Raw genomic sequence first — 27,821 nt, 5'->3', positions numbered from 1 at the left:
TTAAGAGCCCATGTTAGTTATTTGAGTTTTAAAATAATGTATCAGTCCTAATTGGATTAAAAAAAAATTAATCCTAAAAAAATGCTCATACCTTAGGCCTAGCTCTTCTACACCTAAGAACTTCTCCCAAGAGAATAATCAGAGATGCAGAGACTTACGTTCACTACTATGATCTTTGTAATAGGAAAAAATGGGATGAGGGATTTAAAAATAGGGATCTAGTTAATGAAATAAGACAGTATTATGTAGTTATTTTAAAAATAAAACTTTTAAAGAATAAAAAAGACAGGAGAGCATCTTGGTTCTTTCCATAGTTTGGCGACCGTGGCCATTGCTGCTATAAACATTGGGGTACAGATGGCCCTTCTTTTCACGACATCTGTATCCTTGGGGTAAATACCCAGGAGTGCAATTGCAAGGTCATAGGGAAGCTCTATTTTTAATTTCTTGAGGAATCTCCACACTGTTCTCCAAAGAGGCTGCACCGACTTGCATTCCCACCAACAGTGGAAGAGGGTTCCCCTTTCTCCACATCCTCTCCAACACATGTTGTTTCCTGTCTTGCTAATTTTGGCCATTCTAACTGGTGTAAGGTGATATCTCAATGTGGTTTTAATTTGAATCTCCCTGAGGGCTAATGATGATGAACATTTTTTCATGTGTCTGATAGCCATTTGTATGTCTTGATTGGAGAAGTGATGCCCTGCAACGGACGAATGGATAAGGAAGATGTGGTCCATATACACTATGGAGTATTATGCCTCCATCAGAAAAGATGAATACCCAACCTTTGTAGCAACATGGACCGGACTGGAAGAGATTATGCTGAGTGAAGTAAGTCAAGCAGAGAGAGTCAATTATCATATCGTTTCACTTATTTGTGGAGCATAACAAATATCATGGAGGACAAGGGGTGTTAGAGAGGAGAAGGGAGTTGGGGTAATTTGGAAGGGGAGGTAAATCACGAGAGACTATGGACTCTGAAAAACAATCTGAGGGGTTTGAAGTGGCGGGGAGGGTGGGAGGTTGGGGTACCAGGTGGTGGGTATTATAGAGGGCACGGATTTCATGGAGCACTGGGTGTGGTGAAAAAATAATGAATACTGTTTTTCTGAAAATAAATAAATTGAAAAATTAAAAAAAAAAAAAAAACATCAATAAATATTTGTTAATTGGCTGACCAAAAAAAAAAAAAATGACAGGAGAGAATGCTCCCTTAAAAATCAGGATTTAAAAATTACACAGAGTATAACTGTTGTTTTTATGTGCTACATGCATAGAAAAAAGAGCAGAAAATAACCATATGTTAAGTCATGCGCTCTAGATAACAGGATTACAGTTCTTTTTTATTTCTTATTTATTCTTTTCTCTATTTTCTAAATTTCCTACAGTGACTTTACAGCAGTCTATCAAGCATTTGTATTGTGTTTCAAATTTTTAAAGCAGAAAAAAAAGAAAATTGGAAAACAATTCTTGGTATGTCTCTAGAGAAAATTATCTCATTTGGACTATTTAATGGTAAGAAGAAAATTAAACGGCGATGAATACATGGCAGCAAAAAGATGACCGAAAACATCAAATCTCACAAAACAAAGTATGCTTGGCACCTGAAACATTTGCAATCATATCCAAACCTCGAAAAAAGCCCTGGCTCTTATATTATTTTCTCTCCTGAGCTTAAACTATTCTCGTCTTTAAAACACCCCATGTGTTATCTTTCTGCGTGATGTTCAGTGAAATTCTATCGTTCCAGCTGTGGGCAGCATCTTTGAACGTGGACTTCAGGTTCAAGCCACCTGGGGTCTGAACCCTGGCTTAGGCTCTCACCGCCAGCTTGGGCAGATTTTCTACCATTCCCTACCCTTCCGTGCCTTGCTTTTAAATTGAGATGATTATTTTACAGGTCTGCTCTGAGAAAAGAAAAGTCATGTACTTCAAAATGATTATTTGTGCCTGGGACGTAAACCCATCAGTACATAGTAGCTATTTTTGGGGGTCTGCTTTGTAAACACAAACCTGCTCTGTTCAGCCATGGTCAGGAAGAGACACTGTACTCATCCATCCATGGACACCTTCTCTCAGACTCGACGTTGCCATGTGTGCCAGGTCTGAGAATGGGTAAGAAGAGATGGGTTTCAAAGACCAGCACCACAGTGACAAACTGGCTATTGTCAGAGTTTACAGTTGCAACCTTTCCTAAGAAAGTGGCTGTTTCAAAGGGAATCGGACCAACTTGGAAAGGACATGTGAGCTCTCTTCTATAAAGAACAAACTAAGATTCAAGAGACACAAGAGGCATGTGGTAGTGAAGTAAGACACCACACCGTTGGCAGAGCTGTGTTAGCTGGACTGGTATTGACTGAGGTCAGTGTGTCACCTCTACGCAAGGATACCCAGGTCGTGATTTTCATTCTAATTTCCTATGACGCTTTAAGTCTTCTCTGTAGTGTCTTCAACAGCTCTGCCTTTAGTTTCTACAGTCAAAATCTAGAGAACGGCAAGGTAGAAGGAGATTTCAAGGATGGGGAAGGTTGGCACCATTAAGGAACTGTCAATAAGATCAGAGTTGGTAAAAGGTTTCCTCCATACTTAAATGTGGCAAAGAATAATAATAACAAGTTAGAATAAGCTTCCTGGTCATTCCTGGCAAAATTCTAGAGAAGATTATTAAACAGATGGCTTAGCAGTACTTAGAATACCAACGAAACTAACAGTGTCCACAACTCCCTTCCTGCTCCTTTGTAAAAGGGCACTAGACCAGGAATGGGGAATGGGGAAAAGGCGAAATGTCCTGTGACATGACATCTTGACATCAACCCTTTTACGCTATCTTTGTGGGTAAGATGGGAAAGTGACAGGCTAAGTAGTTAGCTGTACCGGGTGAGCAATAATATTAAAACAGTGTTGATCTCTGGACCCATGTCAACTTGGAAGCTGTCTCTAGCACTGACTGAAAACCAAAATAGAAATACTGATGGCCCATTTGGAAGAAAAAACTAATAAATCAAAAGACAACAAAAACCTTCAAGGGTCAATGTCACATTCAAATATTTAGAAAAGAAGCAAAGTAATATTGAGTACGAATTAAGGGAAAATTCCCCACTCTGGGAATATAAATAAAGCATGAGTTGCCAGGAGGCAAAAGAGGAATGGTGACAGGGAGGTAACCGAGCCTAACACCAGTCCATACAGAAAACACTGGAAGGTGTAGTCCTGGAGTCACAGCTGTTGCATGCTGTGACTGCTGTGCCTCTGGGCTGCACACAACAAGCCCAGTGTGTAGGACCTGACGTGTTCTCGGGAAACGAGGCCCCTCCTTTCCTCCAAGCTCCGGATTACTCAGTTTCTGGAAGAATGAATGGAGTTCTGGCTTCCCATGTAAGTGGAGAGTATTGCAAACTGGACCATGCTCAGAGGAGGGCAACTAGAGGAGAAGGGATCAGGACACTGCACGAGTAACGGCCTGCTGACCTGAGGGTGGTAAGGACATGTGGCAGCGAGACAAATACGCTGCAGGACTCATGACCCACGTCCGCAAAGGCGAGTAGGACCCACTCTGGAAGGCAAAGCAAAGACCAGCAAGCAAAACCACCAAACAGGAGCTGCCCTGAATCTAGGTGGTTAACTTTCACAGGGCTCGACCCCTACCAGGCCCTCTGGCCACAGGAGCGCAGGCTGGGCACTGCACTCCAGGGAACACCACTGGTTGGGAAAAAGGGCCGGCCAAATTTTCCTGTTTTAAATTATTTTCTATAAAGGGCAAGATAGTATTTTCAGCTTTGGGGGCCATAAGATCTCCGCCATGGCTTCCACAATGTCTCAGTTCTACAGCAGTAGCACCAAAACAGCCATGCAAGGCAGGAAAATGGGCAAGACAGTGTTTTATATCTGTCTTTACAAAATCAGGCTGTGGACCGGATTTGGCCCTCAGGCTGTACGTGGTCTCTTAGCCTGGAATATAGACTGTGATGTGAATGTGGCCCACGGAAGTGGGTAGCATCTAGAGTCGTTCAGACAGGCTGGAGGATTAAAGATTTTGGAAGACTGCTGTCTCTCACTTTGGAGGAAAGATTAAGCTGTCTTCATCTCTTTCACTTCTCAAAGTCCAGGAAAACCTGGCTATGAAAAAGGAACTAGAAAAACCAGATGCTCTCACAGTCAGGTATGACAGCAGCAGGCTTGGAACCCAGACCTTCTGAGTCCTAGTCCAACACTCCTTCACCAGAGCTCACAGCTCCTAGCCTGGCACCCCTCAACTTGGTGGCTAGTGGACATTCTGAAATCTTCTAAGTTCCAGCTAGTCAATCACTAGCCAGTCGCCTATTTCTTAAAGACCTTCCTGCATGGAGGCCCATGTCCTTGCTGCCCTGGAGACACACAGAGAGAATCCAGTGGCCAGGGGGATCTGTGTGATTCTCTCCTTTGGAGACTAAAATAGTTGGCAGAGACCGAATGTCACCCACAGAAGGCCAGACCTTCACTCCATGACTCCACACGTCCAAGATTTCATCCTAAGTTATGGGGAGCAGAATAGGTGAGTCAAACAGCGAGAAAATGTAGATCCTGGATCCAGATATGCCATTATGATGGACTTATCCAAGTACCATCTTTCAGGACACATGAAGTTAAAATCAAGAACCTAACGTAGGTCAAGCCTCACAAATACCACAGAGGACTAATGACAACTTCGCTGTGGCCTTCTGAGGACTCGAGGTAGCACAGCAACATTCTCAAACTGAGGATGATTTCTGTAAAAACAAACACTACATTCCTCAACAGGGGTTTTATATTTGAATAGACAGGAAAATACATAAGAAATTGATCTCCACCAACTCTACCCACTTTGTGACCAAAAGCCCAAATCCCACTCTGAACGTGTGATCCTTCTGTTAAAGTCTTGACTATATTTAGCTTATTCTCTGAAATGAATAGAACTTGCCCCCACTTTAGTGTCTCTAAAAAACTGGGAAGCTCGTTAGCTTTGGTTAAAAGGTCTATGGAAAAAGTCACACAGAGAACCTTTTAAAACCATTTGCTGAAGCTACATTTTGATCATTATAATAATGGCCAATATTTTCTAAGCACTGTGTGCCAGCTCTCCTTATGCATGTTTTCATGCGGCTTCCCAGTGTCCCAACGTGAGCTACTTTCTGTAGTACAGATGAGGAGATGGAGATGTGAGCTCCCTAAATGTGCTGGCCTCCATCATACCGCTCTTGGAACTCAAATTCAAACCCAGCAGCCCCAGCACGGAGCCTGTACGGCTGGGTGCTGCATACGCTGGGTCTCCTCATGATCCCTCTGCATGGAACAGCCTTCCTCAGGCATCCTTATGGCTCCCTCGCTCACTCATTCGGGTGTCATTTCAGAGAGGTTCTCCCTGACAGTGCCCAACTGGAAACAGTACCTCCTTTCCCTGGCTTCCTGCTCTAGTTCCAGTTTTGTTTTTTTTTTTAAGGAAATGTTTTTCTCTTTTGTGGTATAAAAGAAAAATGCTGTTTATAAAGTCTTTCCTTTTGGAAATACTACTGGGGCACCTGAGTGGCTCAGTCAGTTAAGCATCTGCCTTTGGCTCAGGTCATGATCTCAGGGTCCTGGGATGGAGCCCCAAATCAGGGTCACTGCTCAGCAGGGAGCCTGCTTCTCCCTCTCTCTCTGCAGCTCCCCTCTCATGCTCTCTCTCGCTCTCCCTCTCAAATAAATAAAATCTTTAAAAAAAGAAAAAAGAAAATATTACCTTATTACTACATAGACTCAAAGACAGATTATGGCTGCTTTTTGTCACTGATAGCCGAGAGGCGTGAAAAACCACAGCTGAGTGAACCCCTCAGAACCCTCAGCTGACAGGTCAGCATGCTCAGCCATGAGCAAGCACTCATCATGGGCTTTCTAGGCCAACTCAGTGGCTACTAACAGCCCTGTACTTCAAGGGAGCAAAAGTCCTCCCTACATGGCACAGCCATGTGCCAACAGTCACCTTCTTAATCCCCACAACATTCCTGGAAGTACAGAGAAGGCAGTTTCTCTTCAGTAACACTGTCTCTTCAGACAGTGTTACTCTGTCTGACAGGGGCCAAAAATGTAATGAGAGAGAGCAGAGCTCATAACCGTCACTTGGAGGACACTCAATTGGGATCGAGAGCTCCACTGAAGAGAAACCACTGGAATTTCAGTCAAGTGGTCTACTAAATTTCAGGGTCACATACCTCAGATTCAGCTTTTACTAATCTTCTCTTAGCCCCAACCCAAATGAACCCTGAAATAAAGTCCTAAATATTTACTTTGGTCTTCTGCTAATCTTGCCACAACCTGTACAGCTCACATTAACCATACTTAATGAAAGCAATTATCGAGAAAGTTCTATTAGCATAAAGTTTAGACAGGTTAATGACTATCTTCCCATGAGAGCTGAGCTCTACAGCACAGGAATTCCCCTCCCTACTTTGGAATGAGAAGGTATAGCCAGGGGTCAGGCACAGTTTCCAGACTTCAGTTTGCTGTGACCAGGGCCGTATCACTTCCACAATATGATTATGAAAATTCCTTGGGGCATCTGGGTGGCTCAGTCTGTTAAGCGTTCGCCTTCAGCTCAGGTCATGATCTCAGCGTCTTGGGATCAAGTCCTGCGTTGGGCTCCCTGCTCAATCGGGAGTCTGCTTCTCCCTCTTTCTCTGCCTCTCCCTTGGCTTATGGACACATATCCCTATCCTTGTCCCTAGATGGCTATAGGGTTTGAAGGTCATTCCCAAGGCCAAAAGGCCAGGCAAAATCAATGGGTCCTCTTGAACTAGTGTAAAGCAGCTCTAGGTTGAGGGTCAGGACAGGTATTGTGGGAACTGCCAATACTCCCTTCCTTCTCCTCCACTGCACGGCACCGCCCTTTGTTCACAACAAATGCTCTGGTTTCCCACGTGGATGCCCTTCCAGTGGCTGACTCAAGGCCTGGCACCATCTAGGCAGTGTTGGTTGTAAAACATCCAACAGTGTCTGCCACAGTACTTTGTGCCTCCGCCCTTTTAACCCCAAAGGGTGGGATCTGTCAGTAAGTGGGGTGAAGACACTGTGCCAGCCTCTCAGACACACTGTTTCACTGCATTCCCACGGGCACAGAGGACAGCATTGGCATCGCTATTGCCCTTGTACAGAGCATGGAGCTGAGGCTCAGTGATGGTGAATAAGATGCCAAGCGTGAGTAGAAAAGGCTCCAGGAGTTCTGTCCAAGATTGTCTAACACCAGACCAGGTCTAGCATGTGACTGTCAAGCAGCTTCCAGAAATCTCTTACCCCAGGTACCTATACTATTTTCTCTATAAAAGATAGCACCAGCACTAGGTAGATTACACACTCAATAAGCGCTGGCCATCTGCTCCTACCCTCTGGCTCACAGGACAAACTTGGAGTCAGGTTAATAAGTACAAGTCCCAGTGGCCAAAAGTGACTGAGTTCTGATTTTGTGCCTGCCCTTGAGTGTCTCCGGTGTTTGAAATCCTAACCCTCATCACAATCCCGTGGCACAGGTACTTTATGCCCATTGTATGGATGAGGAAAGTGACTGGGTTCAACCAAGGAGACATGGGCAGTAGGTAGCAGAGGTAGGATTTGAATCCAGGCTATCAGGGTCTAAAGTCTGTGTCTGAACCACAAACCTGTTCAGTCTTGTCCCCCCACAGTGGGAGAAGTATTGGCACGAGGCCTTCACTTGATGCTCCCTGTGGCTCTTCTGTAATAACTTCTACAGGCCCATCCCTAGCTGCACGGAGGTTGAGAGCAAGTTCCCACAGTTAATGTTGACTCAAAAGTCTCCCCAACATGGAACATCAAGACAGCTTCACACCAGCTAACAGTGTAGCTGGACAAACTCTGACAAGGCAAACCAACATACGGTTTCAACCCTCCATCGGCCCCAGACACACAAGCCTTCTGTGGGTGCTGCCAAGGCTACGGGTCCTCAGCTTGACATAAGTGGACTTGGGTGCTGTGATCCGGCCCATGAGATCTGCTTTAGGTCCAAAGGTAAAGGAGAGAGAGAGACAAAGAAAGGAGATCATTCTGGACAGTAATGAGGAGGACATCTGCTGCCATGAACTGTGGGGTCGCTCAGCCCCTCTCAGCCACACCACTAACTGGATGCCTCTTTCCTTCTTTTTTAAATGCAGCAAACCATTTCAGACCACCTTCACCACAGAGGCTTTCTCTCTTCCTTTTCCGAGCTACACCAAGAAGGAAAAAAACATCAACAAAAACTAGCAACTGGTTTTCCTTTAGGTTGCCTAATTTTAGAAGCTATGGATCTGCAAAGCCAACAGCAGAGCTTAAAAGAAAGTCCATCGAAATCCCACAAGCTTCCATAGCTAAGAAACCGTTTTTAACCAGCCAGCGATAGATACGGTCTCCTGCCGCCAGGGAAACAACTTTAATTCTACAATTTTTCCGACTTTTTAAATCTTGGGCTCTAGAATTCCTCTTTGAAATAGGTGTCAATAAAAACAGGTACGGGACAGACTGGCAGAGACAAGGGAGTGTCTGCAGGAGATCATCCGCTGTGCTGCGGCTGTGGAAGGTCTCCGGAATCAATACCGTCTGCGGGATGATAGCACAACTGTATCCACGTACCTCATTTAGCCAAATTAGAGCAAGTGGGATCTGTCGTCCTCTGATTAAAACAAACAAATCTATTTCAGCATGTCCTCTCTCTGATCCACTGAATAGCCCTGTGTAGAGGCATTTGCATCCATGAGAGTAAAGCCCCTACAAGTTCCCAAGGTCAGTACTGCACTGCACATTCCTGAGAGCTCCTGTTCTCCACCACCCTCAAGAGGTTGGGGAGAAACAGCATTCCTCATAGGGATACAGACTCGACTTTTTTTTTTTTTTTTAAATAAGATTTCATTTACTTATTTGAGAGTGAGGGAGAGTGAGAGAGAGCATGAGCAGCATGTTGGGGAGGGTGGGGCAGAGAGAGGGAGAGAGAGAGATCCTAGGACTCTGGGATAATAACCTGATCTTTTTCCTTCTTGCTGAAGGCAGATGCTTAATTGACTGAGCCACCCAGGTGCCCCCCTACTCTGACTTTCTGAAATGAAAAAGCTAAGTACCTTTTTTTTTTTAAGATTTTATTTATTTGACAGAGAATGAGAGAGAGAGAGAGAACACGAGAAGTGGGAGGGTCAGAGGGAGAAGCAGACTCCCTGCCGAGCAGGGGCCCCGATGCGGGACTTGATCCCAGGATTCTAGGATCATGACCTGAGCCGAAGGCAGTTGCTTAACCAACTGAACCACCCAGGCGTCCCAAGCTATATACTCCTTAAAGGTAACAAGTCCAAAGGCATTAGTATCAGTAGGTTCCTGCTTTTCTGCAAAGACTCTTCATTCAGAGCAATTTTTATTATATTATAGCTCGTCAGAATTGTTTGAAGCCTATTTACATAATTAGCCACCAAATATTACAAATAAATGATCTTATTACGGAACCTTAGTTTTCAGAAAGTGTAGCAAAGCAAAAGCATTTTCCTCTTTGAACAGGTTAGCAGTCAACTTTCCAGGTGCTTCTGGGAATTCCTGAAGTGTTCAGGAAAATATCAGAGCAGGCCAGGGGCAAAAACAGTGATCCAGAACTGACTGTGTGGTCATCACTGTCATGATAGCAGTTCTAGGACAGTGGATGACCCTGGTGCTTGTCCCAGAGGGGGAGGAGCGCATTCAGTTGGGCACCTATTGCAAACCTGCTATTTGCCAGGCTCCCAGGTAGGTATTGGGTTCAAACAAAAAATGTAGGCTATCTTGCCCATACCTTCAAAGAGCTTAGAGCTTGGCTGCAGAGAAAGATGTAGCCTGGGAAGGTCCGAGAATGTCCACAGCAGTGGTGAAAACACAAAGCAAGGGCACGAGAAACCTCTGGGGCTGGAGGGTCTCTATAAGGCTTATTGTGGGAGACAGTGCTTTTAGAGGAGTTTTGAAAAAGATGATAATTAAGAGCCAGAAAAACGGAAGGGCATTCCAGGCTGAGGACAGAAACATGTAAATGTGTAACAGCATAAATAAATAGCATGGTGTAGGCGAGGCTAGCTCCCAGCAGGGCTGTGCACATTCAGCCAGAACAGCAGCATTTAAAATGGTAGAAGAAAGGTTAGCATTCTTGGAGCTGTGTCCTCTGAACCCCCAAGGAAAGAAAAGTTTGAGTCAGGCTTAGGATCTTTCTGGAAATCCAAACCTTAATGTGACATGCGTCTGTGGTCGCCATACCTATTTTACCCACTGCCTGGAACCCCCCCCCCCGCCCCACCCAAGACACACTGGGGTGACCTGCATGATCCAGGCATATGCAAAGAGGATGTCATTGAGCACTGTGACTACATGATCAGAACCCTCCCCAATGATGCTCCCCAAAACTTAGACTCCACTGTCACCCTTTCAACCACCACCCCAAGAAGATGTCCTTAGAATGATGGCAATTTAGAAGCCAATACAGCTGAGCTTCTTGAAGATGGTCCCCATGTCTGTACCCAGCAGGGCTGAGCTCAGCATCATCTTCTGAACTAGACAACTGCATGGGCCCCCAACTCCCTGTTAAAGGTTTTCTGAGTTTTTCAGGGTTTTTTTTTTTTGCCTCTTTTAAGAGATTATTGACAAATACATGGGTTTCCTGCTAAGCCTTTAGGTATTGACAAAAAAAGGTCAATTTGGGAATTGTAAGTTTAAAGCATTCAAATGAAGTAACATATGAGAAACTATTTTCTAATCCATACAGCACTACACAAATATTATTATAGTCACTACTGGTGGTGATATTTGAGTACCTAGTCAATGCAAGTCCATTCTGCCATCAACAAAATTAATGTTTTTGAACTGTAATTAGCTAACACGCATATAGCGCTGACTTTGTACCAGCCACCCATCTAAGAAGTTTACTTAATCCTCATCAACAACCCCCATGAAAGCGGGCATTACTAGTATTTTCCCAACTGTACAGACGAGAAAATAGAGCCCTAGAAAGGTTCAGAAAGATGCCCACGGTCACCAGGTGCGAAGTGGTGGGGCCAAGATTCGAACCAGAGCAGCCTGGCTCCAGAACACCGCCTGAACACATCCATGGCCTGAGCACCGGAACCAACGTTCCAAATTCCTTTAAACTGATATTCTTCAACATGTGGTTTGCAGCAAAACAACCTGCATTAACACGCGGCTACTGTCTTCATAAGATACTGGAGGTGCTGGCTTGTTTCCTCAATAAAGGCATCACCCGGTCATGACGACAGCTTCTTCCCCCATCCTCTCGCATGGTCCACAGTGTCCTCCTCAGGTCAGCTCCACCCGCCATAGGACTCTAATCCCCTCTTCCCCTGGGCGTCATAGCGATGCCCGGTTTCAAGCCTTCTCCGCCCTCCACTCAACTCTCTCACCTGGCTTCCAGTTGGACCCCCTTTAAGGCACCCCACTTCCACATGGCCATTAATTCTTCTCTGAAAATACAGGTCTCATCTCATTATCCGCCGGCTTTATTTAAAGCCTCCTCAGCTGTCACTGCCTACAGAACAAACACAAACTCCCGAGTTCTACACTGGAAACTCTCCACAGATTGCCTCAACCTACCTTTCTCAGGGTCCCCTCCTTCCCTGCCGCTCCAAATAGGCTGTGTAGGCTGTTATGTGCCGTGAAGTAGATCTTTGGGAACCTGTCTTGTTTTCCTTAACTTATTCAATTTACTCTCTCCTGTCTTGATAATTATAGACTCTGCTTAAAATTAATAAAATAGAACTTCCTCTAAAACATTCTTGTAATTTAAATCTACTCTCTCAGGCTGCTTTGCCATCATTATTCTGAATTAGCGGCTCTTTCATGAAAAGAAATAATTACCTTCTGTATAAGCAGGAGTGAAATGCGTGTTGCCAAAAATTTACTGGTCTGGGTCCAGGAAAGGAGTTTCTTAAGGTCAGGATCCCAAGAGCCTTCTGGGAGTTTATAAAAATCTCTTTCTTGGAGGTCTTAAAGATCAGTTGCAAAATTAAAAGTGGTTGGGGCTTAGGACTTGCAAATAGCCTTGAGAGCAAGAGAGAAGGAGGCTTTACGTCTCAGCTGGCCCATGAGCTGAGCCCAACATCCTCAGCATCTTTCTGCACTGGTCACACGTGGAACACCAGACTCCACGCCACCTTGCAAATAAGAACTCCTCAAACACAGCATAACTGACATTTTGGGCTAGACTGTTCGCTGTTGTGGGGGCTAGCTTATGCTCTATAAAATGTTTAGCAGCATCCCTGGCCTCTTTCTACCAGATGTCAATAGCACCTTCTCAGTTTTGACAACCAAAAATGTCTCCAGACACTGCCACGTGTGGCCAGGATGTGTAGGTGGGAGAGGGAGGGCAGAATCGCCTGCAGCTGAGAATCAATGCTGTAAAAGCCATGCTCAAAGGGCGGCATCACTTCTCTTGAACCGTATGTTCCTTTCTCTTCCTCCTCCCGCACTCCTTCTCCTTCTTCATGATAAAAATCAAAACACCCTGACCACACGAAGTGAAAACCACACCAACGATGACACACATTTTTCTAGGAAGATATCAAAAGAATTGTTTCTGACAAGGAGCCAAGTCTTTCGTGCTGCCCTGACAAAGAATGAAACAGAGAGCGATGTGTCGATGGGAGAAACATGGTCGTTTCTCGCTCACATTAATAAGAAAGCACCGTGCAATCTCTGGTCTGTCCTGCTTCTCTGCAGCACCTGCGGGCACCACAGGCTGGCCCGTTACCTGATCCCTAGAAGACCACCTGTGGAGCTGGGCAGGGGGCTGGGGCACTTCAGGTGCTACTCCAACACAACTGATAAGACAGGGGACCCAAAGAGCAAAGAGCACTGGTGCAACTTAATTTCAAGGTCCATTAGCAGCACAAAAGGGGGAAAATTGCACTGCCAATGCAAGTCCTGGAACTCAGCGGGGACATTTTTCATTTGCAATTTTTAAATGGTAGAATAATAATTATGATTCTTTTTATTGGGAACAGCAACCCAGATCAAATACATTGCACTTCACCAGCAGACACTGGAAATACACCGCACGTGGCTGTTCATGTTTGGGAAACGCAGGTGTAGCTACCATTCCATGTAAACTCAATACTAGAAACCAGCCACTGGAGTTGTGCCTGCACCTTCAGGTCTGTGACTGTGCTTCCTAAATGACCTTGCAGTTGTAAGTGATCGTAATGCAAAGCAATGTTATCATTAAGTTGTGCCTTTTAGCAAACATTCCTTGCTGATCAGTTCCTCAGCTGATGTGGAAAGACGAAAGCTGGTTTTTCAAAGTATAAAGAAAGAAATGCAGAGAGAAACATGCACCCCCCCACCCACCTGACGGGGAGAGCGGCACCACGTGCCCATTCCCCAAAATATTACAATCTAGTGTTGTATCCATCACCTGCCGAGAGGGTGCCACAGCAGGGAAGAATCTGTGGGAAGTTCAGATATGAAAAGCCAAAAGAGAAAAAAATCCTACTTCATAGGTGGTGTTTGCTAGGGTTTGAGAAAGGGAAATGAAATGCCAAGCCCCACTTCCAAGCAAATCCCCAGGAGCAGAAATGGAAAAGAGGAGAAGTTGTTTCTCCAGAAGGAGAAACTCCTTTTAGCAGTGAAACCACATGCTGTCCCCTCCAGCATCATCCAATCGGTGTGGGCAGTTACGGAGTACTGTCAACAGGTAGGCTTTGAACAAGACTGTGGGCTAAACAAAGATTAAGGTGACAACCTCGGGCCTCAGATGGCAAGGACGTTCACGATCACAGTTTTTTTTTTTTGTTTGGTTTTCTTTTCTTCTTCTTCTTCTTTTTTTTTCTTTAAATCTTTCCCCTATGTTAGCACATGGCAAAGAACTCCAGATCCAACACTATTCGCTCCACATCATAATTTAAAACCATAAAAGTAGAGAAAAGCAGACTTGGTCTTTCCAAAAAACAAAAACATCATTCTGAAAGGGGATAATTTTGGCAAAGAAACATTCAAGTTCTTTCAGGGAAGAGAAACTGATTTACTAGGTGACTGGTTGAAGGGTGGGGATTTTTTTTTTTTAATCTAGGTTTTAGCTTCTTTGATTCACCTATATCTTCAACAAGATAAACCAAGCTCAAAAATGCAGTTCAAGCTAATTCTTGATTCCAATGAAGTTCATTTCCAGCTAGATTTCTCTAGGGGAACATCCCTTTTACATCATCCAAAAGCCCAAGAATGATAAATTTAGAAAGAAAAGCCATTTTGGATAAAAGTTACAGAGAACACAGCCGAACAGAGGAAGGGCATGTATACACACATACACATGGAGCTATCCCCGAAAAGAAAATAAATTTAGGGAACCCCTCTTCAACTGCCATGGTACCCAATTTAGAAGCAGTTTAGAGCCAACTAGAAGATATATCAGCAAGCAATAAGACACGACAGTAAGCAATCAGAAACATCAGCAAGCAGTAAGACACCGGAGTAAGCAGTAAAGACACCCCAGGGAGAACATTTCTGAGCAATTACCACATGTCTTAATGCAAAAAGAGAGAAAGAAAAATTTCACTCAGTTGGAACTGGAACCCTATAACAATGAACTCTCTCCCAGCTCCAAGCCATTCCTGCTAGGACAGTAAGGGTACAGGGACTGTAGGGCCATGGCTCAGAGAGAGGGCAACAAAAGCAAGAAATGGCTTCTTCCTGAGCAAGGGCTACAAACTGAAGTTTCTGTCCTTTTTGGCACTCTCATCTGCAGACAGGGCAAAGAGTTAGATATAAGTTGTTTAGCTGACAAACTATAAAGCTCCCCTCCCCCACCCTCCAGGGAAATAAAGGAGGATGGCTCTATTTCCTCCTGGTCTCGCTAAGGGAGGAATGCACTTGCTTACACAGGGACAAGCTTGTTTTTTACACAGGGACAAGCTTGTTTTTTACACAGGTTGGCCACAACAGACCCTTAAGACATGGAGAACTTCCTTACTAGACAAGTTATTAAATATCCCAGGAAACTGTCAGCTCTCCAGGAACTTCTAAGAAAATGGCAGCCTATTTTTCAAAACTTGCCCATTTGTGATGATTTACAAAGGAAAGCAAGGAAGACAGCCAATACTCACCGTCTCTCCTCTTTATGGTGCTCGGTCTTAAGCTGAGGCTCAAGGAATTCCAATACCAAAGGTAGCCCCTGCTCCAAACACCCAAACTCCATAAACTCTAGCTTCTCCTAGATGTTGAGAAGACTGGGTAAAATCGTGCCAAGGGTCACAAACATTAACCCGTGTTTCCTGGATGGCTGCTGGATATTAGTTTCCTCTCCTCCCTTCCAATTATCTTCTGGGTCACAATCCATTCTTAGGAGTCTGTATCTCTTCCATAAGACCCCTATGCCTCAATTCTACCCACCTTCACAATGCACATTCTTGTGAGAAGCCTCATAGCTACCCCCATTTACATGGCCACCGTTGATGGGATTTGGGGCATTAGATTTGGGCATTAGATTATTTTCCTGATTGGCCAATAAAAATTGCAAAGGCAGAGTGGTTTACACACAAAAAATACAAAGGAAGGAGAATGAAGTTAATTATCAGAGGAACAACTCTAAATCTGCTCCCTCCTCCCCCCATCTCCCCAACCCCACAAAACACACAAAATCCTTTGGTTCTTTATCAGTAAAACACAGTACCAGTGGCACGGGGCAAGGAGACCCATCAGAGCTAACAACTTAGAGAATGTGCTCAAGAGGTGTGTGTTAATCGAGTCAACTAACTCACTCAGTATGTGGGGCTGGGAACCCATTAGAAAGAAGTAGTCACCAACTCCCTCCCATTTCATTCCTGGAGGTCCACCTACAATTCTGGACCCAGGTACTTGGAGCCTAGGTAGGATTAGCCTCCCAGTGAGCCTGGCACACAAAGAGGACAGCCAAAGGCTGATCCCTCATCAGGGCAGAGAATGACAACAGACCTGTTTGCAGGGGCTCTATAGGACAGAGACAGTGGGAGGCGGCAGAGGTCAAGGCAGAGCACCCCACTCCACCTCTGGAAATATGATAATGCAGAACTGCCATGGAGTCAGCAGATAGGACCTGTCCAACAGCATTGTCTACTGCAGACAGGGTGGAGGAGTGGAGACTGGAGAGGCATGGGTTCCATTTATTAATAAGCAGCTCAACACAGTGGGAGGTTTTCTTGTCTAATTACAGAAGCTGTTGGAAACTGCAGGGAAGATAGGATTTATGGCCCAGATGACACTGCCTCTGTGTTGTAATTAAAAGTTATTTTTAATACCTTTCTTTGGTTGGACACTTTGGATTATTAGAAATATATTTTGTAATTTAACACTTGCTAAAGGGCAAAGAACAGAAGAGAAAAGTAATACAACAAGCTTGCATAATGGGAAACAATTAAATGTTTTGACACTGGGAGGTAGGAAAGGAAAAGAATCTCTCCCACTTTAGTCTGTACATTTCTACAGCACAAGTGAGAGGTAGAGAGAAACCCAAAAGGACGCTAAATTCGATTTTCAAAGTAGCAGAAAGCAACCCAGCTCCTTATTTTATCCATTAAGTAGAGTTTGGATACCACCACCAGGAGCGCAGACAACTCATTTACAACACTTCACCCAAAGCAACTCATCTTTATCCTCAGGCTCTCTGCTTTTTCATTCTAATGAAAGCAAATCCTAGCACAACCACAGAGACTCAGACCGACCCCAGGGCTGTGCAAAGGGAGCATCCACATAAGCCGTGGGCAGACCAGGCTGTGTGTGATCTGGGATTGGTTTTTAATCTATGCCTCTTCTCTCATCCAAGATTCCACTTTAAAGAGGAGGCTAGACAAAGTGCATCCCCAGGAGACAGGCAGGGTGGTGCCCGGGAGCAGCGACAGAAGCAGCCCAAGCTCAGGCAGGGGCTGTTTATTTTATCAGTCCCATTTCCAGAATTTCTATCTCCCTATGTACACACAAAATGCATTTTTTGCAATGGTGGCTCTTCCTTAACAACGGGAAGGGGAGAATCTCTTAGACAGAACAGACTTTTGAAACTGTCTGATAAAAACGGGGAGGAGAAAGGATCTCTAACTGGCACAAACTTCCCAGATAGCCTCTCTATTCCATTTATCCATGCAAAGAATCTTCTCATTAAAAGTGAATTCCGGAGCTTATTATATGAAACGTGTCACAGAAACCACCAGATATTACACATCGTGATGAGCCTTTAAAGTCTTTTAACATGTTAATCAAAAATAAATTTAAAATCAGCTTCAGAGGGGTCGTACCAAGTTGATGGGCTTTACCCCAATAAGAACCACTGTGCTCCTTGATTCTTTTCCCAGGTCAGAGCACGGTTGGACTCCACGTCAGGGCGCACAACAGCCGCTCTTACCTGCCACATTAATTTTCTCAAGTGCGACCAAGCTGGGGACAGCTGTGGTGGAGTTGGTCGCATTTGTTCCCGTGCCATTGACTACAAGATTGTCCACCTTTGACTCTAACTTGCCAATGCGCTGCAAGATATTATCCAACAGCACGGCGAGAGTTTTCTTCAGATCTGTAAAAGAAAATGCAGAGAGTTTAAAAACTCGTTGGCTTCTGTACATGTGTCTAGTGCATTTTCTCTCCTCTCCTCTTCCTCTTCCTCCTCTGTCTCTGACATGAAGAACCAAAAAGAGTGGCATAGTTGAGAAATACTGCTTGAAGACATGTCTTGAAAAACCCTATCTTAAAGATGATAGAGAGTACAAAACACATTGGTCTCTTCTGTCACACGAGTTTAGCAGGAGGGGACATAAAATTATTCCCAGCCACTAAGGAGACTCCATGTTTCTTAGCATCCTATCAAAGCACTCTGTTAACTTCCTTCGTACAGCATGATGGGTCTGACCTATACAATGACAACCCCCAAGTGAAGCGAGGTCTTACAGTAGCTTCTGGACCAAGTTCATTGTTAGTTTCAGTGCTGTATACTCTAGTACATCCCATTTTTTTTTTTTTTTTTTTTTGCCAAGTCTTTACTTTTGTTGGGTACTTTGGTAATAGTTAATAAAGACTACAGTTCCAGATGCTGGGCATGCTGGGTTAACGCAGAGGTAACTACAATGAGGTTTAGAAAGATACTTAAATTAAGATCAGACTCATTCCTTCATTTGGGAAATATTTACTCAACAACTACTGTGCCAGGCACTGTTCTAGATGCTGGGATATTCTCTCATGGTGCTTACATTTAAGAGCTGATTCCCTTTCTCACACATCTGACTGTGGGACACCTCTCTTCACTTCTCTCCAGACAGACACTTTATCCTCATGGATACAAAAGCATTTACAAAGTTTGTACACAAGGTATTTCACACGTACAAGGAGATTAATTAAGCCTCTCTCCTCTGGCAACTCATAATCAGAGAAAGATACATTGACCTGCACGTGTTTTAAAGGCAGAAGGACACTTGGCCAGCCATCCATGGGACTAGAGTCCAGCTTCATGAGTGAATTGGGAGTGGTTCCGGGGAGAAGAGTACCATGTAGGGAGCAGGTTACGCAACACCCTGAGCTGAGACAAGTGCAAAGTTGCCGCTTTCCCTCCTACTGGGAATAGTACCAACTTGCTTTGAGCAGGTGATCTCACCTGACCGGGAGAGAAGCGCACACTGGATCAGTTCACTGGCCCCAGAACACAACCAGCTAACCTTGAACCTTGGCCATAAGGCACTCAGGCTGTCCTATTTTGCCAGGTGGAGACGAAAGTCATCAGAACAGAAACAAAGATGTGTACTGGACATGGAAGTTTATATTGTTGGTGGTATACAGATGGGAGCCATGGCAGGAGCAGACTAACTATTGCAAGCAGAAAGCAAACCCACAAAGTCTGGTGCTTTCTGTTTGGCATAAGCACAACCTCCCCACCACTCTCCCCGAGCGGAACATCAGACTTCCTCACAAGGTCAACCTCTGCAGCAGTTCGTTCATTCGTTCTAACAAATACCCAACCAGGGCTATTTCTCGCTCTTCAGCCCGTCTCTCACCTACAGGTAAGAAGACGGCTACGACATTAGAGCAAGAGGCTAAAAACACCATCACAGCAGAGAAGGGCAGAAGGGAGCTAATGTTTCCTGAATGCCTTTTACAGCCCACCCGCAAATCTAAGAAGCCCCACGTTACCTTCGCCTCCTCCGTGAGGTAGGTGAGGTAAAATGACTTCATTTTACAGAGGAGAACACAAAGCTCACAGGCATGAAGTGACGTGCTCACGGCTACAGAGATAATAAACTGGAGTGGGAACTTGAATCGGGTTGGCCTTGTTCCCTGATGCCTCAGTGGACCAGCCAGAAGTCAAGAGCCAGGGTAGAAAAAGAGCCCAAGTGTGAAGTTCAAGGTCTTTCCTCCAGAGCCCTGTGGTTGAGGGCCCAGACTCTGGAGACAACGTTTCTCAGTTACATCCTCATTCTCGAGTGCTAAGGATAAACTTAACCTCTTTAGGTTGTTATGCAGACTTCATGAGTTAATTCTTACAAAATGTTCTGAACACCACTTGGTACATGAGAAGCACTATATAAACACCTGCTACACATACAAATAAAAAATAAAACTTCCTCTGGGAAACGCTCGCATCCTTCCTCAAGAAATGTCTTCCTGAGCAAAGCAGGACTCTCATCAGTTTATCAGAAGGGTCATGAGCTCACTGCCCTCCAGGAGTTGCAGTCCCGTGGTCCGCATGACTCACCGTCAACCCTGGCATACCCTCAGCTGGCAGAAACGGGAGCCGGCCACCAGCTGTGCGCTTACAATGAACTGAAAGCATCAACTGCTTCTCCGGAATTCTGAAGATCGCCAGAGGCCGGCCCTTGTGGGCAGGCGCAGCGGTGCCACTGGGAGGTGGCTGCAGGTGGCTGCAGCGTGTGACAAAAGCCCTGCGCAGATGCAGGAGATCAAGCTCCTCTATCTCCAGCCTTATTGCCTGAAGGCCCTACCACCAGCCAAGCAGTCCACAGAGAAAATGGCATTTAAGTATTACCCGCAATTGAGATGAGCTAGACACAGAAGCCCGGGATCCCTAAGATGGGTTAAATCAGGCTTTCTCAGCTTTGATACTCCTGACACTTTGGGCCAGACCATCCTTTGCTGTGGAGAGACGTCTCATCCATCGAAGGGTGTTTGGCAGCACCCCTGGCCTCTAGAGGCTGAACGACCATAGCAATCCTTCCACATGAAGACCAAAACCCCTCCTGTCAATGCCCCTGTGGGGAGAGGGGCACGAAGCCCCAATGTGAGAACCACTGAGTTAGGCATACGCTCCCAACCCTTTCTTCCTTACTACCCCTTTGTACCGAACTTGCATTATGCGTGACCTCCATTTGCTAAGGAACTGGAGGCACTGCTACAGATATAATGCAAAGTACAATGAAGGAATCAGCCCTCCTCCTTTCAGGAGCTGACAGAGGCCCAGCCCAAGCTGATGGTCTCTCGAGGGCTGGTAACCTTCTGCAATTTTTTGTCTTTCTGTTAAAAGGTAAGAGGACTATGGGACAGAGACCCCACCCCCATCCCCCGCCCCACCCCAAACTATAGTTATCAGTGATAGTCATTGGTGGAGGACAGCCTAGGGAGAATACAAAACTGTTACATCACCCTTAAGATGACACAAACAAATGGAAAGATACTATATTCTATGCTCATGGACTGGAAGAGTATGGTTAAAATGTCTATACTACCCAAAGCAGTCTATAGATTTAATGGAATCGCTATTAGACACCAACAATATTTTTCATAGCAGTGGAACAAGTAATCCTAAAATCTGTATGGAACCACAAAAGACCCTGAATAGCAAAAGCAATATTGAAAAAGAAGACCAAAGCTGGAGGTATCACAATTCCAGATTTCAGGATATATTATAAAGCTGCAGTAATCAACATAGTATGGTAATGGCACACAGGCACATAGATCAGTGGAACAGAATACAGAGCCCAGAAATAAACCCACAGTTGCATGTTTAATTAATCTATGACAAAGCAGGCAAGAACATGTAATGGGAAAAAGACAGACTCTTCAACAAATGGTGTTGGGGAAACTTGACAGCTATATGGAAAAGATCAAACTGGACCACATTCTTACACCACACACAAATACAAACTCAAAATGGATTAAAGACCTAAATGTGAGGCCTGAAATCATAAAAACCCTAGAAGAGAGCACAGGTATTAACTTCTCTGACATTGGGCATAACAACATTTTTCCAGCTATGTCTCCTGAGAAAGGAAAACAAAAGCCAAAAATAAACTATTGGGACTACAACAAAATAAAAAGGTTTTGCAGAGTGAAGGAAACCATCAACAAAACAAAGACAACCTACTGAATGGGAGAAGAATGGCAAATGGTATATCCGATGAGGGGCTGATCTCCAAAACATATAAAGAGTTTCTATAACATACCCAAACAACCAAATCATCCAATTAAAAAACGGGGAGAAGACATGAATCAACATTTCTCCAAAGGAGACATCCAGATGGGCCAACAGACACATGAAAAGATCCTTAATATCACTCATCACCAGGGAAATGCAAATCAAAAGTACCATGAGACATCATCACCTCACACTTGTCAGAATGGCTAAAATCAACAACACAAGAAACAATACATGTGGGTGAGGACATGGAGAAAAAATATCTTTCTTGCACTGTTGGTGGTAATACAATTGGGTGCAGTATGGAGTTCCTCAAAAAATTAAAAATAGAAATACCAGTAATAATCCAGTATACTGCTACTGGGTATTGACCCAAAGAATACGAAAACACTAATTCAAAAAGACACATGCACCCCTGTACTTATTGTAGCATTATTTACAATAGCCAAATTATGGAAGCAATCAAAGTGCCCATTAATAGACAAATGGATAAAAAAAAAATGTGATGTACACAAAGAAATACTACACAGCCATAAAAAGGATGAGTGCATGATATTTGGGACCACATGGGTAGTCCTGGGAAGTATCATGCTAAGTGAAGTGAGTCAGACTGGGAAAGACAAATACCTTATTTAAAAAAAAAAAAAAACAACAACAACTAAAACAGAATCAGATCTATACATACAGAGAACTAACACCTGCAATAGAGGAGGGTGTAGGGGATGAGCAAAATGGGTGAAAGGGAGTGGGACAGAGCAGCTTCTGGTTATGGAATGAGTAAGTCACGGGAATAAATGGCGCAGCATAAGGAACACAGTCAACGACATTGTCATAGTGATGTAATGGGACACATGGTAATCACACCAGTGATAGACACAGCATAGCGTACAAACTTGTCTAATCACTAAGTCACACACCTAAAACTAATGTAACATTGTATGTCAACTATACTAAAAAAATGTCAAAAAACAAGAAGCCAGTCTTCCTCGATTCCTAAAATACAGTCCCCAATAAGGGACGTACTCTCTCCTGTTGAACTCACCTACTAGAGGGTGACCTCTGTGACTGTGTGACATGGTGTGACATGGTGCAACGAGGAGAAGTCATGACCATGAGAAAGACACTAACGCTTCACTATCACAACTACAGGACGTGCCACCAACACCACTACTGCCCTACCCCCAAAGCGCCACTGACTGAGCTGTGTCAGCTGCTGTCCCCAGCACTTCTCGCCATTGCTTCACAGAGTCCTACCAAGACAATGAGGAGTGTATTGCTGTTACCATCTCCATTTTACAGAGGATAAACTGCAGCACAGACAGATGAAGTCATTTGCCCCAGATGACTGCAGATCAAGGGTTCCAGCTCAGACAGTCTGGTTCCAGATCCAATGGCACTTACCTATTACCTCTGAAGGAGTGTTGTGGACCTGCCAGGCAGCAGGTGTCTCTGACCTGCTGCCTCTGAGCACATTTACTGGGGATTAACCTCTGGGCTTCTGCCACATGCTTTTGTTAAATCATATCCCAACCATCCTCAAGGCTCACTGATGCCACTGTTCGCTGAGCAACTCCCATACTAAAAATACTACAGAGTTTGCATTTCCATACTTTCTTCCTCAAAATGAAAATGGAATATAAAGCAATCCAAAACCCTGAGCTCCCTAGGCACTTTACCTGGATAGGCATGTTTTCTCTTCCAGTGTGAAAGAAAAGAAGTTTATTTTCAACAAGAAGCTGTTTAGAGTCCCTATTTCAAGACAGTTCGACACAAGATAAAAGATAGTGTCAACAAAATACACAAGGGCAAATATGTTGCCAATTTCATCTCTGTGTCTTTACCAACTGGCACACTACAGTGCTCAGTTATGTGTGTGTTACACAAGTGAACATATGAATGAATTAATCAACAAACAAACGGACTAGAAGAGACTTCCCATCAATAAGGCTAAGGAAATCATACCTTTCCAGGGGATGAAATTATTTCTCACCTTTGCATTTTACAGTTAAACCTGCAAAATCTGTTTTACTGCAATTTTAAACACCAGAACATTTTTATGTTTTAGTCTTAATGATAATCCACTTATCCAATAAGATTGTACACCTAAGGATAAGTTCTACAGAGCTTAATAAAGAAATTAGGGCAAAAATATTCCTTCAAATTCTAGTGTAACATTTTTATATTTATCATTGTGTTTTACAGTTATTATAGCAGTAAAATGTGTCCTCAGCAGGATTACAACTTTCAATTACTAACAGGATTTTAAAATTTTGTTTGTGCTTCAAAGCCTTAGCCATAAAAATTTAATCCCAACATTACTACCGGAATTCTATATTCCTAAAACTTACTGTACATGACAAAGATGAGATCAAAGCAATTGAAAACATTTAAAATGTCCTTCTGGGGGAAGTTAGCTTTGCTTTCTATCATACTAGAAGTGCTTTGATCAAGGGCGAGATCGACAAAAATCTCAGAACAGGTGCCCTGACAGCTTCTTTAAGTTTTCATTTCCAGAAAGCATGACTCCAGGGGGTGAGCAGGAGCTGGAGAAAGCTGCCACATTCTTGAGCAGGACAGCCAAGGTGATTTCACTGCCAGCTAAACGTGCCTCCAAAGGTGGAGCCCAAAGAGATGGGATTTCAAGACAAAGGGGTTCCTGTTGGTAGGAAAGTCTATCAGTTTATAGGTCTAGACAGGGCAGTAAACCCCAACCGCCCAGATTATTCAGGCAATCAGTATTTGAGGAATGATCCAGGAAGGTGCTTGGGGCCTCTGGTAGCCCACCCTGTCCCAGGGGACATGCTTCCAAAGCAGCAGTTATCTAGCCTTCTGTCCTCCAGGCCAACCTCCACAGGCTCTGTCCTCAAGGCCCTCCATCAGAATCTGTGGAGTCCACGAGTCAAGGACGCTGGGCACAGCCACAATGGGATTAAGGTGTAGCCAGCATGACCTGCTGGCACAGAACCAACCGTGCAATGAGCAAGGACTTATATCTGAACTGGAAAATATTATTTGCATCTGGGCTTGCTCCTAATCCAAGTCCCTCTCCACCATGGCTGCCCTGCAGGGCAGAGCTTCAACAAGGGGCAGCTTCACTTGCTGCTTTGGAGAAACTAGCAAAGACAGGGCACTAATGAGAAAGGAAGGTGCTAATGAAAAAAGAATTAGCCCCAACCTCTCCCTTCCACTGACTGCCAGAATGTCAAGTTTCATCAGTTATATATTTTTAATTTCACAGTGACCTCTACACAGAAAGACAATACAGTTAGAGTAATAAGCAAAATCCAGTCCATTTATTATGTACAAGGACACCATGATGTTATTTATTATAGATAAGAACTGGACACTACCCAAATGCCCAACAAAAAGATTAAATTACATATGCCTATCCATTCATAAGACAGAATAAATCACTGGATTGGAACTCAGGGAGGGCAGAGCAGGCATCTTGTCATCTCTGTTTATCACCACCGGCTGTTAACGTCAGGAGCCCACTGAATATTTATTGAACGGAGGGTTAAAAAAAAAAGTGTATGGCCATTAAAAATATCTAATGGGCATGAGAAAATACAACAAAGAGAGTTTAAAAAGCTGTATGTGAAATATTCCAATTTTTAAAAAATGACGTATGTACATGGATCTGCATTTTAAAAAAGGACTGGAAGGAAATCAAATTTTATCTGGATTTGGGGTCAGGGAGTGTTTTACTTTTTATTCTTTATTTCTTCGAGTACAGAAATGGGCGTGGCATCATCCTCGCCCTTGTGTGTTTCACTGACAGCATCTTCTATCTTGCGTTAAATAGTCTGGAAATGGTGACTCACACAGCTGCTTCCGTTGAAAATGAACTTCTTTCTTTTCATGTTAAACCAAGCCCACCCAGGTCAAGGACCGAGAGTGTCCAGGGTTTTTCACTGCCTTACGGCCTACATGCTCTCCACTTTCTGTATTTACGGTACTCTGACAATCACAGAGGTTTAATGCTATTTGAAATATATCCAGTGCAGTGAATTCTACCCTCCCCAAGATACTGGCCCCACGTACCTGATGTCAGGTAAGAAGGCACCCCCTGCCCCTCAAAACAGCTCAGTGATTGACCCTCACTGCCTTGCGCATGTGAATTCTTAAAGCCACCTAAACCTGTGACCATGCTCTCGCCCCGCAGCTGTCACGGGCAGCCACACCATGTCACAATGGTCATTGAGCCACCACCTCAAAGAGAAAGGGCAGCTCAGATGCGCAATATTACTGACTATTGTTCTCTCCTGGGTTCGGCTGCAAGGGCAGACTTCAGCTTTGACTCCAATGTGTTGCAGAAGCAAATGTTATTCCTGAGGTGCTCGGGGGGTGTCTCTAGTATTTCCAGGCATTTTCTAGGCAGCAGAATGTGAGGGAAAAAAAAAAAAAAATCATATCTTGGCCTATTGATGATCTCAAGTGCATCCTGGAATCTGTAAATATCCAGAACAGAGCTCTTGGGCTGTTTTCTCAATTTTCCTGATACCCAGCCGGATGCATGGAATTGGAGTCCAGCATTTTAATCCTTTTTATAGAACAGAAATGGATTTGGGCTCTGAGTGGTCAAGCCCACTGTCACTCAGGGTCCTGACCAGACTCCCCGGGGTGCACACCTCCCTCACCGTCAGGAAAGGCAGCCACCACACACTCCTCCTTCCCGCTCACCACCGTACCAGAGACAGTGCCCTCCAGCAGTGCCTTCCTTCAGAGATGGCGGGAGCTCACCAAATCCGGCCCAGCTCCCAGCCCACAGGGGGAAGCCTTCTCTTTTGAATGGGGCAGTGACAGTCACATCTCCTGTTTCTAAAATGCCAAAGTCACTCTGTAGAGCCCGCACACTTTTAGAGGGGCCCAGGGAAAAGCCAGACAGATTCTGTCTGGAGCCTCAACTCTGTCCTCAGCCCTGGCCGGTGTGGCCCAGCGCTGGTGCTGTCACGGCAGGCCTGGTGACTCTGGTGGACAAGCCTCGCTTGTCCTTGTCTCCCTCCCTCTGGAGGGGAGCTTATTTCCTCTCCTGTCTTATCCCCTGTAAACATGAGGAACCTTACTTCCTCTCATGTCTTATCCCTTGTAAACATGGAGAACAGCTACATAAACACGTTCTTGAAGCCTTATGTTCAAACGTATAAACAAGCGTCCACTTCACACGAACAGTTCTGGTGCGGTGCTAACAGCCGTCGGTACATGTCGGCCCCGGTTAGTGAGAACTCCCAACAATGAATGCTTTTCACTCATCTAAGTGCCTAAGTAAGCTTTGTAACAGGTGAGCCTTACAACAAGCCTCGGAGGTGAATGATACTCTTATATCCTCAGTTTTACAAAAGAGGAAGCGGGCTTTTAAAACATCAGTCACCTGCCCAAGGTCACACACCCAGTAAGGAACCCTACAGCCACATATGAACACTCTCTAACGATGTTCCAGAATAAACACTGGTTCCTATGTCAGAATCAGGAGCACAAGAGCCACTCGGAGCCACCCCCAGACATGGAATGCAGGGGGAATCTCGTCTCATTTCCAATCTCCCTAAAAACTTGACTTTCCAATTAGCCCCAGCTGGAACGGTCCCACACAGATAAGAGGGTGAAGGAGCTGCTGCCGATCACTCCTGGCTCCTACTAAGGGCCAGGCACGCATTGAGCCCCGCAGCACAGGGGGAACAAGAGGGGCAAAAATCCCTGCTCTTTGGGGGCTCACCTGCTACATGAAGGAGAGAGATGAGCGATAGACCAGTAACTATGTAATGAGAGGTGGTTTAGGTGTTAGAAAAATAGGTGGTCTAGGGGTTGTAAGACAGAATGAAATCATGAAAGAGAGAACGGAAGGAGAGGAGGAGCAAGCTCTGGGGAGAGGAGGCACGCAGGTGGGAGGAAGGGCAGAGGCAGGAACTCGGCGACAGGCGAGCGCTCAGCCACCGCCCCACCAGCGGTCCCAGAAGACAGCTTGGTACCCAGACAGGTCTGGGAAGGGTCCACAGCTCCTGCGGGTGGCCACAGTGGCATGACGTCTGCCCAGCCGGTTCTGACAGGCCCCTGGGTGAAGGGAGCAACCCCACTTTAGGGGCCCGGGCACTATGAGCCCAAGAGTCACACACACATCCCCTCATGCCTGTTCTCTCCTCAAGCTAGGACTTGAAGCAGCAATGAGGCAGGAAAGGACAGGTCTTGTGGACAAAGAGAGCAGAAGAACAGGCTCCAATCCCTGCCAGAGACACAGTCTGACTGTTCTGTTTACAGCACCCCCGAGGCCCTCCTCAGACACGCGGCCCTGCTGGGCGTGCTTGGAAACTCAGCCTGGCTCTGCCGGGGTGCCAGGTGGGGGGACTGCCACCACACAGCCCTGGAAGAGCTCCAAGCCCAGAGAGGCCTGTTTTAGGTTGCCAACTTTCTAAAGCAGAAAGCCCTTCCTTTAATCACAACAGCCACGTCCCGTAGAGCA

The 27,821-nt window shown here is 44.9% G+C and overlaps 1 protein-coding gene across 4 annotated transcripts in view; it reads right to left on the bottom strand.

Annotated features, from left to right (window-relative positions):
• The window catches only part of MGAT5 (alpha-1,6-mannosylglycoprotein 6-beta-N-acetylglucosaminyltransferase), a 345,401-nt gene that overhangs the window by 180,401 nt on the left and 137,179 nt on the right, over nucleotides 1-27,821 (bottom strand). For all 4 annotated transcript variants that reach the window (XM_059166698.1, XM_059166699.1, XM_059166700.1 and 1 more), the window contains one exon: nucleotides 17,360-17,524. In XM_059166698.1, the coding sequence (XP_059022681.1) occupies nucleotides 17,360-17,524 (165 nt within the window). The remainder of the gene's footprint in view (nucleotides 1-17,359; nucleotides 17,525-27,821) is intronic.

Source organism: Mustela lutreola, chromosome 3, assembly GCF_030435805.1.
Source record: "Mustela lutreola isolate mMusLut2 chromosome 3, mMusLut2.pri, whole genome shotgun sequence".
Taxonomy (NCBI): Eukaryota; Metazoa; Chordata; class Mammalia; order Carnivora; family Mustelidae; genus Mustela; species Mustela lutreola.
The sequence above is the reverse complement of the archived record's forward strand: the minus strand, read 5'-3'. Positions and strand labels throughout refer to the sequence as shown.